Source organism: Manis pentadactyla, chromosome 11 (assembly GCF_030020395.1).
Source record: "Manis pentadactyla isolate mManPen7 chromosome 11, mManPen7.hap1, whole genome shotgun sequence".
In the NCBI taxonomy this organism is placed as follows: Eukaryota; Metazoa; Chordata; class Mammalia; order Pholidota; family Manidae; genus Manis; species Manis pentadactyla.
Window position 1 is genome coordinate 15,114,341 of NC_080029.1, and position 13,917 is coordinate 15,128,257.

The 13,917-nt window shown below is 37.5% G+C and overlaps 1 protein-coding gene across 6 annotated transcripts in view; it reads right to left on the reverse strand.

Moving 5' to 3' along the window:
• The window catches only part of ZC3H14 (zinc finger CCCH-type containing 14), a 36,066-nt gene extending 23,131 nt beyond the window's left edge, over nucleotides 1–12,935 (reverse strand). For 3 of the 6 annotated variants that reach the window (XM_036882384.2, XM_036882383.2, XM_036882381.2), the window contains exons 1-9: nucleotides 12,773–12,935; nucleotides 12,263–12,305; nucleotides 7,621–7,735; nucleotides 5,413–5,453; nucleotides 4,753–4,948; nucleotides 3,982–4,411; nucleotides 3,322–3,482; nucleotides 2,864–2,964; nucleotides 1,330–1,485 (exon numbers count right to left, since the gene is read on the reverse strand). In XM_036882384.2, coding sequence (XP_036738279.2) covers nucleotides 1,330–1,485; nucleotides 2,864–2,964; nucleotides 3,322–3,482; nucleotides 3,982–4,411; nucleotides 4,753–4,948; nucleotides 5,413–5,453; nucleotides 7,621–7,735; nucleotides 12,263–12,305; nucleotides 12,773–12,808 — 1,279 coding nt within the window. In that variant the 5' untranslated portion in view covers nucleotides 12,809–12,935. The remainder of the gene's footprint in view (nucleotides 1–1,329; nucleotides 1,486–2,863; nucleotides 2,965–3,321; nucleotides 3,483–3,981; nucleotides 4,412–4,752; nucleotides 4,949–5,412; nucleotides 5,454–7,620; nucleotides 7,736–12,262; nucleotides 12,306–12,772) is intronic. The other 3 variants (XM_036882392.2, XM_036882390.2, XM_036882389.2) reach the window with 2 other exon arrangements.
• Nucleotides 12,936–13,917: the final 982 nt, after the last annotated feature.

A 13,917-nucleotide genomic window follows, 5' to 3' on the forward strand; every position in this document is an offset into this window, starting at 1 on the left:
CATGACTTGGTTCCAATAACGCTTTATTTACAAAAACAGGTGCAAACTCCTGTATTACCTGGTTATCCAGTGAACCATTCTTAAAGATACCATAAATGCTCAATTATTTTATTTATCCAGTTTTCAAGACAATGAATTAGTTATCTATTATCCTCCAAAAGGTAATGGATTAAGGGTTTACTTTTTAAAAGTATCATGAAATCATGGGTTTAAACCTTTTTATTGGGCTTCAAACCACTGTAATTTTTGCCCTTACTGAAGATCAAATCTGTTCCTAGTTGCTCTTCTCAAATTGGCCCATCACTTTCCAGTTAGTACCTACTGGGCTCTTTTGAGATTTTCCTGTTCTCAGGTTCATCATTTATTGGAATTCCACATAATACTGACATGGTAAATCATACAGTATTGTCAAAGATATTTTTAAAGTGAGAATGAAGAGACAAACATAGGAAGGAATCATAAGGTTTCACAGAACAAATTCTGAGATGAACCTGGAACAATTTAAAGGATAGTTGAGGAGGAATGAAAAAATGTATTCCAGTGTTAGAAAACTTAGAAACATGATGAGCATATAGTTTTGGTGGGGTTTTTAAATTTAGATCTTAGCAGGAAAGAAGTAGCTAGAATTTTTCTTGATGCCAACAGAAGAACAGGTGAGACAGCTGTGGAGAAGGACTGGGCAAGCCCAGAGGCCAGATAAGGGAGCTGATGGCGTGGGTCCTGGGCTATCCACTGGCTGCAGGGTGATGCACTCACAAAGGAGACACATGATCAGAGATGCACTTAGACAGGAGAGTGTCTGTGCAGGAGTTGGGGGGTAGGGGGTTAAGAGAAGGAAGCAGAAAGATCAGCTGGAAGCCAATTAGTGTGTCAGGCACAAGGGGATGAAGCAGGGCCACTGGGACAATAAAGCACACCTGATCAGAGGTGGGATGCTGAGAGGGGTGACTGAATGACAAGGTTCAGGAGAACAGGGATAGATTAACAAACAGAAGGAAAGGGAGAATGTAGGTATCTATGCATCTTTAAGTAGGAGCTTTCTAAACAACAGCAAAATACTGGTCATTATTAAGACTAGGTGAGTTCATGGGAATTCACTGCACGATTCTTTCCACTTTTAAGAACACTAAAAATTTCCATAACAAAAAGATACCTAAAATTCTGAAAATGTAGAAATAGACTATCTCATGGTCCTTTCTCATTTCACTTTTGGGCCTAATGAACATTTTTGTCATAACATAACTGTAATTTCGTAAACACCCATTGGGAAACAGTTAATGCCTTAAGAACAAAGTGTAGTAGAAAATGAAATATCATTTAAACTATTACCTTGACTTTTTTCTGTATTATCTCCTTTTGTTTCCTCTTCTTTAATGGGGGTACTTATTCTGGGGGTCCTGCTTTGCCCCTGGACCATTTCTGCTAGTAATTCTTCTTGAGATGTTCGAGTTCTGGGAGCAACTGGAAGTGTCTGTTTCTGTGAGACTTTCATATAAAAAGCAAAAAAGGTGGAAATGCAAATGCAATACATCAAAACTCATTAGTGAATACTACACATAAGTATTGAAAATTAATGCCTCCTTGGGTTTAGAACATGAGAACTTTGAAACAGTTCACAGATACCACCTCATCTTTTCTCATAGTACTCCCAAGAGAGATACCTGACTTAGAGATGTGTATGTATGTAAACAACGTCTACGCTTTAAAACCACATACCATAAAGATGCTACAGCACAGGGGTATTCATTTTAACCAAATGCACTTTAAGTTCTGCTTCATGATTCTCTAACTTCAAATTTTAGTTTAGATAACCTAATAAAGAATTTCAATGCTTTTCTCAGAAAATGTGAGGAATCTCCAACTATTATAAAAGCAGGAAATTTCAAGGCCAAAGTAGAACTCTAAGTATCTCATCCTTCTACTAAACACTCAGTATTGCTGACAGACCAAAAGAAGGAATGTAAATAGATGATTAGATCAAGTGTTTGCCTATGCCTGATAATTGTTATCCAATATTCCAAAACCTGTTTAATTTTATGTTCAAGGATAAAATTAGAGATGAGAACAAGGTAACCCAACAAAGTTGATAGCTTATAGATTACTTCACTTTAGGGAGGGGTCACAAAAAGGGATACAAGAGTATGGGAAAGCAGAACAATGCTAAAAGAACAGTCATTAAATCCATAACAAAATAAAATAATTTTTAGAGTGGGTAATCATCACAGTTTATTAATAGAAGTTTTACATACTGGCTATAACACATGGCGCAGAGTACAGACTTTAATGGCAATATGGCACCCATAATTTCAGAATAAGCTTTCTCTAACATCAGGTAATTATAGCTTTTTCATTTCCTTTGCTTTAAAAACTTATTATACCTTTATATTCTCTCATAAAATGACAGTATTTCCACTATGACTGGGGCAGGAACATCACAATGCATCATTTCTCTGCCTTGTATTCTATTAATGGGTTTTACTGAAAGGAAACCAACCTATTTATACACAAGATTAATTTTTCTAAGTTTTGGCATTTAATACTACCCAATTCTGCTCCCTTTTGTACAACATAAATTCATTATCTAACGCTGACTCTAATGCTATGAATACAGAAGTTCATCTTTATCAAAACTCCCTTCAAAATTGGGAAGAGAAAATAAAAAGCATTATTGCAGTTCTATGAAGAACTGAACTTCATTAACAGTTGGAAAAGGTCCTCAAACTGGTCAGATTTCCTTATTAAAACCATTCTTTTCTGACCTCACCGTGGCCTTGACATTTGGCAGGCACCTGTCTTTACTGTATCACAATTTCTAGCTTACTCAAAAGTTAAATCTCCTTTAATGTAAATATATTTGAATTACCTGTAGAATAGTTAGTTGTTTTTGTTACAGATTCTTGAGCTTCAGATATAGCCTTCAAAATCAGATTCTTGTTAGCTTGTTTGGAAGGTGGAAGTGAAGGTCTAAAAAAGTGAAGAAAGGTATTTTGATTAAATTTAGATGTGAGTTCTTTCCATGCTAGCCGACCACTACAGTTGCCTCTTAGGTTTTGAACAGACAAGCTCTAGTTTTTAGGAAATACCAACTAGATTGGAACCTTCTAACTTCTTAAAATAATGAATCTGGATCAACCCCACCCCATCCCCCATTACTGTATTTAACATTCTCTGCAATCTTCTCTAATTTTAGGCAATTTAATGTGTTTCTCAAAAACCACTGCAAGTCTTACAAGCTATGAAATCTGTCTTCATGATACCCTCTTACGTAAGTGAGAGGACTCCGTCAGGCAATTAGATTAATTCACAGAAATGTTCAGGTACCTCCGTTCAGGCTTTGCTGGCACTGACACGCTGCTGGAGATGCTTCCTGTGCGGGACCCACAATCATCATCTTCCTCTTCCTCTTCTCCATCATGACTGAATTTTTTTACTTTAACAACTGAACTTACCACAGGCAACTTTCTCTTCCGAAAGTTTTCCTCCTGCAATCAGACAAATTTATGCTTACGTAGTCTCAGGAAGTAACAAAGTTCTACCACAAAATATTCTTTCTTTTTAAGAGACAGCCAATCATTTAAGAATTTATGAGCTGTTCCCTGGTTTCTTATAAAAGCATATTATCCCTAATAGCCAACCAAAAACTAATGCTTCACATTACCGTATAGCATTTTTGAGGAAACTAATAAAATGGAGTTACTTGGTTGTTTATTGGTAATTGCTGTGAAAAATCTAGTTGACCTAAAATCCCCCAAAAACTGTAAGGTAAGGTTTAAGCTACCACAAGTACTGGCATCCCAGGAAAGTAAACATGATGTAAAACATTCACAGAAGCCAGTTATAGACAGGAAAATCTGACTGGTGTAGTATGAGAAATCAGTTTAACATAAACTTGCAATATGTGCTTCATTATTTCACATACTAATAGCAGTAAAATGTTGATTTTCAGCCTAACAAAGCCACAATTTAAAAGTACATACAAACCTCAATACTCATTTTTTCTGAGCTGTTTCTGAAGAAGGGGCTGTAAGTCTCTTCTATGCCTGTAAGCACTTCTGGGTCACATAAACGTCCTGTTTCATACACCCGGCTGTTCTGTACGTCAAGCTGCTTGGCAGCATGAATACTGTTCGGCGGCTGCTGGAATTGCAATCTGTTCAATTGAGCACCACTATCTGTACTGCGACTTGCTGGTGGTCGATAAATTTCAATAGAAGGGCGAGAAGAACCATATGTAAGCGTCACTGTAGGTTTTTTCTGAGATAAGGGATTCTCCTGTACAAAATTGAGATCTTCATCAATGAGATCATCTGGTTCTGGCTTAATATCAATCACATCTTCAGAGGGTGCTGGCTCCCTCAGAGGTTTCACTGTTGACATGAGTCGGGTTGCAGCTCCATCATCATAAGTCTGTCTGTTTAAAAAGAATAAACACACACAAAACATATTATAACCAATTTAGAGCATTGTCTTCAAATCCTCAAAGAATACTTAAATTTTAATTAAAAAGTTTGGACACTCATGAATTTTATTAAAAACTACTTTGAAGTGTTCTTTTTTTAAACTTTCACTTACTACATTTTAGGTAAAAGATAACCATACTTCAGCCTTATCATTATTTTGTTCAAAAAAACTGCTCACGAAAACCTCAGTTGTTTCCAAAAATTTCTGAAAACAACAATTTAAAGATATAAAAACTAATGTAGTCACATACACATACCCATCTACCTATAGCAGGGCTAACACAAGACTTACCTGACACTAGTAGTTTTCTGCTCCTGTGAACTTGTAGAAACTCTGGAATCTCTTTTCTCAGGTCTAGTGTTAGAAACTGCAAGGGGTGGCACTGTTGCTTCATGCCTCCTCTCATCTCCCCGACTGAAACCACTCTTGTGTGAAGGCACGTTACTATCAAAGATGTTGGTATCAGAAGACTTGAGACTAGAGGGGTCTGGAAAGAAAAATATATGGTCCTTTTAAGCTGTTTTTATTACTTTGAATCTTCCCCTTCTTCATCACTAATTTAAAAGCAGTACATGCTCTTTATAAAATTTTTAATGGCTAAGTATTATTTCATAAATAGCAAATATAGTAATTTATTCAATTTACTATTGCAGACTTCTGATGTTTTCAGTTATAAAATACTGAAACATCCTTGAAGCTAAATGGTTGCACACATCTATAATTATTTCCTCAGGATAAACTGTGTATTTCCTCTTCCCTTGTTTAAATTATCCTTTAATTATATTAAATTTAATGCTTATAAATTAATAAAAATATGTGCTTCCTAAAAAAAGTTCAAAGGAACTAATTTCAAATTTGTGAGCTTTTTTCCAAAACAGTACAAATGACATTAGGAAGGAAACAATCATATGCTAAAGCAAATTAAAAAAAAAATTTTTTTATAAATCTTACCAGTTGTAACAGAGCGAAGTTTATCTAATACACCATGAAGCCTAAAAGAAAATAACAAAAATCAAACCTTCCTTTAATCAAGATTTTATTTCAACTGTCACTCTAAATTTGATATTATAAAATCAATCTTTAGAAAAATCTTAATAAATGGTACTAAATGTTATTTACTGGGTAAATAGTATTAAAATTTAAGTTTCACATTTAAAATGGAGCTTTACATGAATACTATACAAGTCAATCAAAAAGCATATTTCCAACTTCTAGCCTCTACAAAAATAAGGGCAGGGGTATCTGACCACACCATCTGGATCTACAAAGAAATGCCATTTTGTCTCCTAAAGCCTAAAGACCCAATTTTACTTTCACAGTAAAAGAAGATAAAATATCACAAATATGTAATGTAACTTATTACAACTGGTTAAGCACAGTTTAAATTTATCCTATTTATATGGTTTCTGGAACAACTTAATTCTGACTGGTGGAAAAAAAAAGTCAAAATATAGCACTTCACTGTAACTATTATTCACAAATCTAATGTTGTAAACAAACACAGGCCGCAACCCTACTTATCATATAACCTATTTTAGTAGTTACATACAAGGCAAATTTGCCTTACAATCCTTCCAAGAGGCCATGCCTGCTGAAAACACCACAAATAGCTCATAATAACAATGTTTCACCTAGTCACATACCATTGTCCCTTAGGACACAATTATTGCACGGCTCCAAAGAATCAGAGTCTATTTGGGACTGGTGTTAATGAATACTCAATGTAAGAAAGCAAAGTGCTAAACAAAGATCATATGCATAAATACAAGTTCAAGAATTGAATTTATGGCCAGATAAGAAAGTTGAATTAATTTTAAATTCAAATTTTATGTAAGAAATTTGTCTAAAGCATTCCATCGAGTTATCTGAGAAAGGACCTACTAGGCCAATCTCCCACATTTTATTAGTGGGACTCAACCCAAAATGATCCAAGTTGAACCAAAGCCAGGTCATAAAAAATGTATATGAAACAAGTATCTGGACTGCTGAAGACTTAAAAAAAAAAAGGTGCTTGTGATAATGGTAAAAAACTTCCCCAGTAAAAAGCACCATATTTTTTTTTTTGTCAATTCTGGGAAATATCTGTAACAAGTAGGCTAGGTCACCCACACTACAGCAGTTTATGTACCAAAACATTTGAGGATCTCCTGCTGTACTCAGTGTTCTTCAAAACTGTGTAACATAAACCTAGAGGACTGTGTGGAATTTCAAAAAAGCTTTCCAAGAGCTATAAAGCAGAGTTGTCCGGTGAGGCAAAAACACACTCAAGACAGCCTTTGGTTTAAAGGCGAGAAGTTAATCCGCTTCATCCTTCCTTATGGCCTCCTATTTCCCCTCCCAGTCTCTTGCCATTCAAATTAAGCAGGCCACTCTGCTCCAATTTTTCCTCCATCATCAACTTGTGCTGTAATTGGTGGTTCCCAGTGTGACGGCTCTTCTGAGTACTTCCTGCTCTATCCTCAGTCACATTTTTATCCTCCCCCTCTGAGGCAGATATCCCTCACGCTACCTCAAACCCAGTACCAGAACCTGGCCTGCTTTCTTAAATTAAACTTTATGCTTTTAGTTAGTATTCTCAAAGGCACGTGTGATTATGAAAAAAGACACCAAAAATTAAAATATGAATTTATATCTGAATACAAAGTTGCCTATTTTAAAATTCCAAACTTCAGAAAGTTCTAAACTTTTAAAATGGTTTGAAATTTTGTCAAAAACTCTTGCCCCTTAAGAGGGAACTCATTAGAGAAAGCAATTTAGGAAGTTAACCGAGTTTAAAAACATCTGTAACAGGTTTTGGTAGGGGTAAAGTAATGATCGTATACAGAAGTTTACAAACACTAGTAATTACAGTTGATACACTGAGGACTTGCTATGGGCCAGGCTTAGCTCTATGCACATTCCATATATTAGCTCATTTAATCATTGCAATGATCCTATAATGGTGATTTATTATTCCCATTTTACAGGTGGAAAAACCAAGGCAAAAGACAGATCAGGATTCAACTCTAGCAGTCTGGCTCCAGGGGCTCTGCTCTCCCTGCTCACAACCTGCCTCTCCACACTAATGTAACTCTCCTGTCAAGAACCTCTTTTCAGAAAGAATTCCTACTCTAACGTGTGCCAAACTTTGGTCTGATGGGTAAATATTCAGATACATACCATACAGTGAATCGAATTGTGTTGTTCCCTAGAAACAGGGACAGGTCCTCTGTCATTTGGTCCTGACTTTTCTTGTTGGCCACCATCACCATAATGTAATCAGGAAGTTCTTCATCTATTTAAAAGGAAAAGTATATAAAACCTTTGTTTTCCTCAATATTTTCTTCTACTTAAAGTTGATGTGCTTGAAAATATAGGTCAGGTTCTAAGAATTAATACCTCAGCTCTACTAGAATTATCTTGAACAGGAAAAGTACAGTTTTCCTCTTCATTTCATAAATTTCAATTACTAGAAGGATGGGAATCAGGAATAACTAACGAATACTTACAAAATTAGTTACAGTGAATTACACTGCCAAACTTGAGAGTGCATTCATTTCCTTGAATCTTTAGTAATCTCTCATTAATATCAGAGATGTTTCCAAGCATATGGACATTCCTCAAGAATAAAAATTGAATTTTATTTTTGTGTTTGTTTCAGATTATACTCATTTCTCAAGAGAACACCTTTATCCTTGGTACAAGCAGATTTCACTCAGGTTTGCAATAACATCAAGTAAACTAAAACCACCAAAAAACATTGTTTAAAAAATTCAATTTTAAAATTAATTTCCATTCAATTCATAATTTTATATCCTATACAGTGACTATGAGGTTGAGGTCTAGGAACAAAAACAACAAAATCAAAAACCACCACAGTAAGAAGAAAGGAAAAGCAATTTATTAGCAACTCCAATCTCTACCAAAAAAATTCCTTCAGATTTAATACCTTAAATACTCTTAATATTCTAGGCAGGAAGAAAATTTCATTTCAGTAGTTCTATCAGATGTTTGTTTCAAGGAGAAATATAAAAAATCCCGTTCAAGAGAAGTACAAAAATACTTAGAAAAGACAATCTATAAATGGAAAGAGAAAAAAAATCAGAGTATTTGATGGAATCATGCAGTATGATACAGGGAGATACAAGGACATGTAGCCAGTTATTTTCTTCTTAGACTATCAAAAAGCTCCCAATGCTTGGTGGCAATTTTAGTAAATAAGCCTGTTTACATTATTTATGCAAAGAACCCAGGGAAGGTCAACAAACAAAAAAGTGCTTCTGTAGTCTTGACAGTTTTTCCCCTTCATAATGTCAATGATAAAAGCGAATAGACTATGCTATCACTATATATGTTAGTTTGTATTTTCTCATATTTTACATAAGTGAGATCAGTGGTTACCCAGAGTGGAGGGCAGGGAAATGTGGGAGGGAAGAATTTACAAAGGAGCCCCAGGAAGCTTTTGGGAGTGATGGATATGTTCATGAGCTTGATTACAGTACATACATGTCAAAACATACCAACTGTACACTTCAGATATATGCAGTTTAATGTACACAATTATATCTCAACAAAGCTATTTATGTTTTCTCAGTAGATACAAAATGGAAAATAAGAATCTAATAAAAAAATTAATGTTTATGATTCATTCCCACAGAATTCTGACAGATTTCAAGTCCATCTGAAACTTACATACTGAAAAGAAAAAAACTACAAATTCTGAGGGCATCCACAAGCTCATACTTCAACGGGAATGACTGTTCTGAATTACAATTGCCATCTCACCAAGTGCTCCAGTGTAGACAAACAATAATGAGACTTACTACTTCTTAACAAAAAGGGTTGTTCACCATTTTATTTCACCCAATGCCTTGAAAATAGATATTTATTAAAGGATCATTTCCATAACCTTAAAGGTTTCCAGGACTCTTCCTAGCATAGAGAAAGGGATTAGAAAATCACCCTTTTCAGGACAATGATGCATTACCCACAACTATTTAGGTAACTAATTGTAAATATAAACAATGTTTACTTTTTTAAAATAGTGTCTAATGGTGACCCCTGTTTACTCACTTAGTCAAGATTTATTTTTAAAAAATCAGGCTCTTTGCTAGGCCACTGGAACACAACAAATATGAAGTCCCTGCCCTCAGGAAACTTCCAGTCAAGAAGCAGACACAGATTGAGAAACTATGCTAACCACTGGGATAGATTTCAGTGGAGCTCTTGATGACATGCAGAAATAACTCTTATCCTCTGTTAGCTCACCAAGTTTGTAATTATGAAGATAACATAATAAAAACATCAAGGTCCCAAAAGACCTGAGTTCTTTGGTCTTAAGTCTGCTACTGCCAAGCTCTATTTAGCCATCCCAAGACCCCATTTATCTATTTATAAAAGGAGTAAATACTACCTGCCATCCCCACTCCAGAATTATGTTCAGAACTATTCTATTCAGAATATGAAAATATTTTGAAAACTGTAAAATACTTATTTGTAATACAATTACATTAATCTTGTAACGAGGTTTTTAAAACGCTCAAAATTACTGGTTTAAGATTTATGATATGAATCATCAATAAGACTGAATTTAAACTCAATTAATGTGTTGGTGCTTTCCTGTGCTACAATTAGGAAAAGTTCTTACTGTAGGTTTTCTGGATTTTTTTTTTTGACCCAAAACAAGTTCCCAGCACATAGCAGGCATCCATTAAGTGTTGAATAAAATAAAAAATCAAATCTGGTTCAGCTTCATCTTTACCCAAGCCTCCCATTTTCTTACTTCTTCGTCTTACAGCAATTCTGACAATTTAAAAATATGCCCAGTATGTGGTAAATTAGCAATTCTCAAACTGCATGGTCTCATGCCACTCTTAAAAATTGATGACTCCAAAGAACTTCTTATTTATGTAAGTATACCATTTATTTTACACACCAGAAATTAAGACTGAGATTAAAAAAAAATAATTCATTAAAAATAATACACCTATCACATTAATGATGAACCCATTTATATTAACATAAGTAACTTTTTTACCGAAAATAAATTTTTCCTAACAAAATTAGTTCATATGTTATATTTTTATACCTCATGAGTATCTGATTTGAAAGACAGCTAGATTCTAATTTCTGCTTCTGTGTTTAACCTGCTGGGATACGTTTTTCTGAATCAACAATGTGAATTAAATCTGGTCTCACACAGAGACCAGGTTTGTAGCCTTTTCAATGTGACTATTCTTCAATGGTACTATGCAAAAAGTCAACAAGTGGTAGTTTCCCAAAGGTTAGCAGCAATATGGAAACTAAAACTGTATCAGTGACTTTTTTGTACTGCTACATGAAAAGCCAGCGATCTTGATCTAGCCTGCATTTCCAAGGCATTCTTTCACCCATTTATTATTCTGTAACATCATACACTGAAAAAATACTGGTTCACTGGGCTATAAAAACCACTGACATGCTGACACATTTTATTACACAATATAAAAGAATCATTTGTTAATTTAATCATAAATTCTTTTAAGTATTGAGAAGCTGATGAATTCATGGAGGCAACCACAAGTTTTTCCAAAATTCTAATTTTCATTTGAAAGCTCAACTTTTGTCACTGGCAGCAATCTATCAGTTCTTTTTTCTTTATTCCCTTTCAAGAAAATGTCTGACAAATACCCAAGTGTATGTAACTAACTGGCCAGCCTTTAAGTTAAAATGACGTTCCATGAAAAAAGTGGCTAGTTCAGTTCTCAACTCAAACTATCATACTGATCCTTTTCCTCAAGGCAATCCGTCATGCTTCAGTATTCAGTATGCATTCTTGATACATCTTAAAAAGATGTAGTCAAGGACCAGGATTTTTAAAAAATATTTTATTGATTCAACGTTTACAGTCTTAAGTCAAACTGGATTTTTTTTTTTAATTCCAAGTGGAGAGATGGTGAAGAATACAATGATTTCTTGCAGAGTTTGGTGTGAGATCTTGATTCCGGCTTAGGCTGCCAGCGGTTTTACCCACTGCTTTTGCACAATCCAAACAAAATGTCAATACAGTGAAATGGCAACTACCCTGGAAATATTAACATGAAAACAGATTCGACTTCAGAAATCCCTGGGGTCTCCCACAGCTCAAGAACTACTGTCCTAAGCGGTAGCTATTGTTTTTATAGAAGGCACCAGCTTTGGAGCCAAACAGATCCAGACCTCAGTCCATAAAACATTTCCCGAGTAAGCACTCAAAGCCTCAGTATCCTTCTTGTGCAACTGGGAATATTACCACTTACCTTCCTGGGGAGAACATGGCCTTAATGTATGGTTAAGCCCAGTGCCTGGCCCAGAGTAAACATTCAAATTATAAGTCATCAAAGAATAAAGAAAGAACACATTACTGTTGGGAAGTAAGAGAGCAAGAGACAGGCAAAAAAAATAGAGATCTGAAAATAAAACTCAATGAACCATGACAGAGGCAGAAAACCTCAAACATTTACATGTAAAATATTAATTCTGAAAAATGAAGATCAAGAGGAAAATGAAAAGAATAGGAAAAGCAGAGTAAAACCAAACAAATATTAAGGAAAATGAAGACAAGAGCCTCAACAAAGGAAGCTACTCAAGATACCCTATGGGGGCAGGGTGAAGACAAACAAGTGGCATATTGAGCTTTCAACAAGACGGTAAGGAAAGTAAGAACCCAGGGAGTATCAGATTTGGAGGGTGAAGGGGGGGGACTCTCCAAAGTCAGAAGTTCGAAGAGAAGAATGCATTCATTAAAATTCAATTAGCTGCAAGCTCTAAATTCTATTAGGCTGTATACAACGACAAAACTTACCAACATAAGCTCCTAATTCTTGCAATTTCCCCTTAATGGCACTCTGAGGCGGGAAAAAAGACAAATATGCATGTGAAAAAGGCCGCCCCTGAAAAACAAACCGATCGCAGCGCAGAGGGGTCGGGGAGCGGACCTCCTGCCCCTCGGCACCCGGGTGGGGGTGGGAAAGAGCCTCGGTCCCCGCCCCCGCGGCGCCACCCCATCCAGCAGCGACCGGACAGCAGTCAGCGGGGGGCCGAGCGCGGCTCTCACCGGCCACCACGCCTGCTTCCGTTTCCCAGCGGCTACTTCTGCCGCGGCCCACTCGCCCGAGCTCTCCGAGGCCGCGTCTGCACTCAGGCCCAAGGCAGGCGCGGACAAGGAGGGGCCGCTCGGCGGCCCCGCGGCCCGTAAGGAGCGCCCGGCGGCCACCAGGCCGCGGCGTCCAGGCCAGGCCCAGTCCCCGTTACTCCTGACAACCGCTCGCGCGCCGAGGCCCGGCTTCCCGCTCTCGCCCGACCACGGCCTTACCCGGATCTTGCGGCTGATCTCGGTACCGATCTCCATGACTCCCCGGCGGGCGGCAGGCTCAGCCCTACGCAGCAATTCGCTTGCCCGCAGCTCCACCGCTGCGGCCGCGCGCTCTGCGTGACCTGTCCGCACCGGCCCGGCGCGCCTGCGCTTGCGCCTGCGCGCACCTGAGCAGCGGAGCCTGAGCTCTGGCGACCTCTGCTGGCGGCAAGGCGAGCGGAGGGATGCGGATAGCTTAGCTTTCGCTCCGCCTGTCCGGGCCCATGGGGAGCTGTTCGTTCTCCCTTTTCCTGGTTCTCATTTATTCATTTTACTTTCCGTTGGAAAATAACAACAAATCAAGCGTGCAGGGGGAAGATCCCTGGCTTTGGCCAGATATACGAGTACGAATCCTGGCTTCACCAACCTTCTGTGTGATATTGGTCTAGATATTTAAACTTCAGCCCTGTTTTCCTACCTGTAAAACAGACTGCCTCTTAGTGGTTGCATTATAATTACACTTGCAGCGAAAGCGGAATATCCAGGTCAACAGAACCAACCCATCATAGACCTTTCTTTAACTCTACAGCTACCCTGGTTCTCCTGAGTCTGGTTCTGCCTTCCTCCTCCCAAGCCCATTAGTGGCCTTTTCCCAAGATCTAATTCTCATCCTCCTGTTCCTCTCTTTCTGAACCCCCTCCTTTGTAGAACTTGTTATTCTCAGGACTTCAACTGCCACATCTATATGATAATTACAAACGAATTTTTCCATCAGGTGAGTTCTCACCTAAACTCCAGATGACTACAGGCATTTTTTATTTTCTCCAAATACAGCACATCAAAACGGAAGTCTTTGTCATCTTCCCCTTACCACTCCCAGATTGGTTTCTATTCCTGACGTACCTGTTTGTATCAATAGTAGCTTATGCCCATGATCATAAAACCTTCCAAACAAACTAAGCATAGAGAGAGGTCGCCCTTCTCCCCCACATCCACTAATTCCTGAAGTGATTTCTATTAGTTGTCCATTGCTGCATAACAAATCACCCCACACTTAGCAGCTTAAAACACAGATTTATCATCTCATGATTTCCATGGACCAGGAGTCTGAGCAGAGCTTAACTGGGTCATCTGCTCATGGAATCACAAGGCTGGAGTTGTGGTGC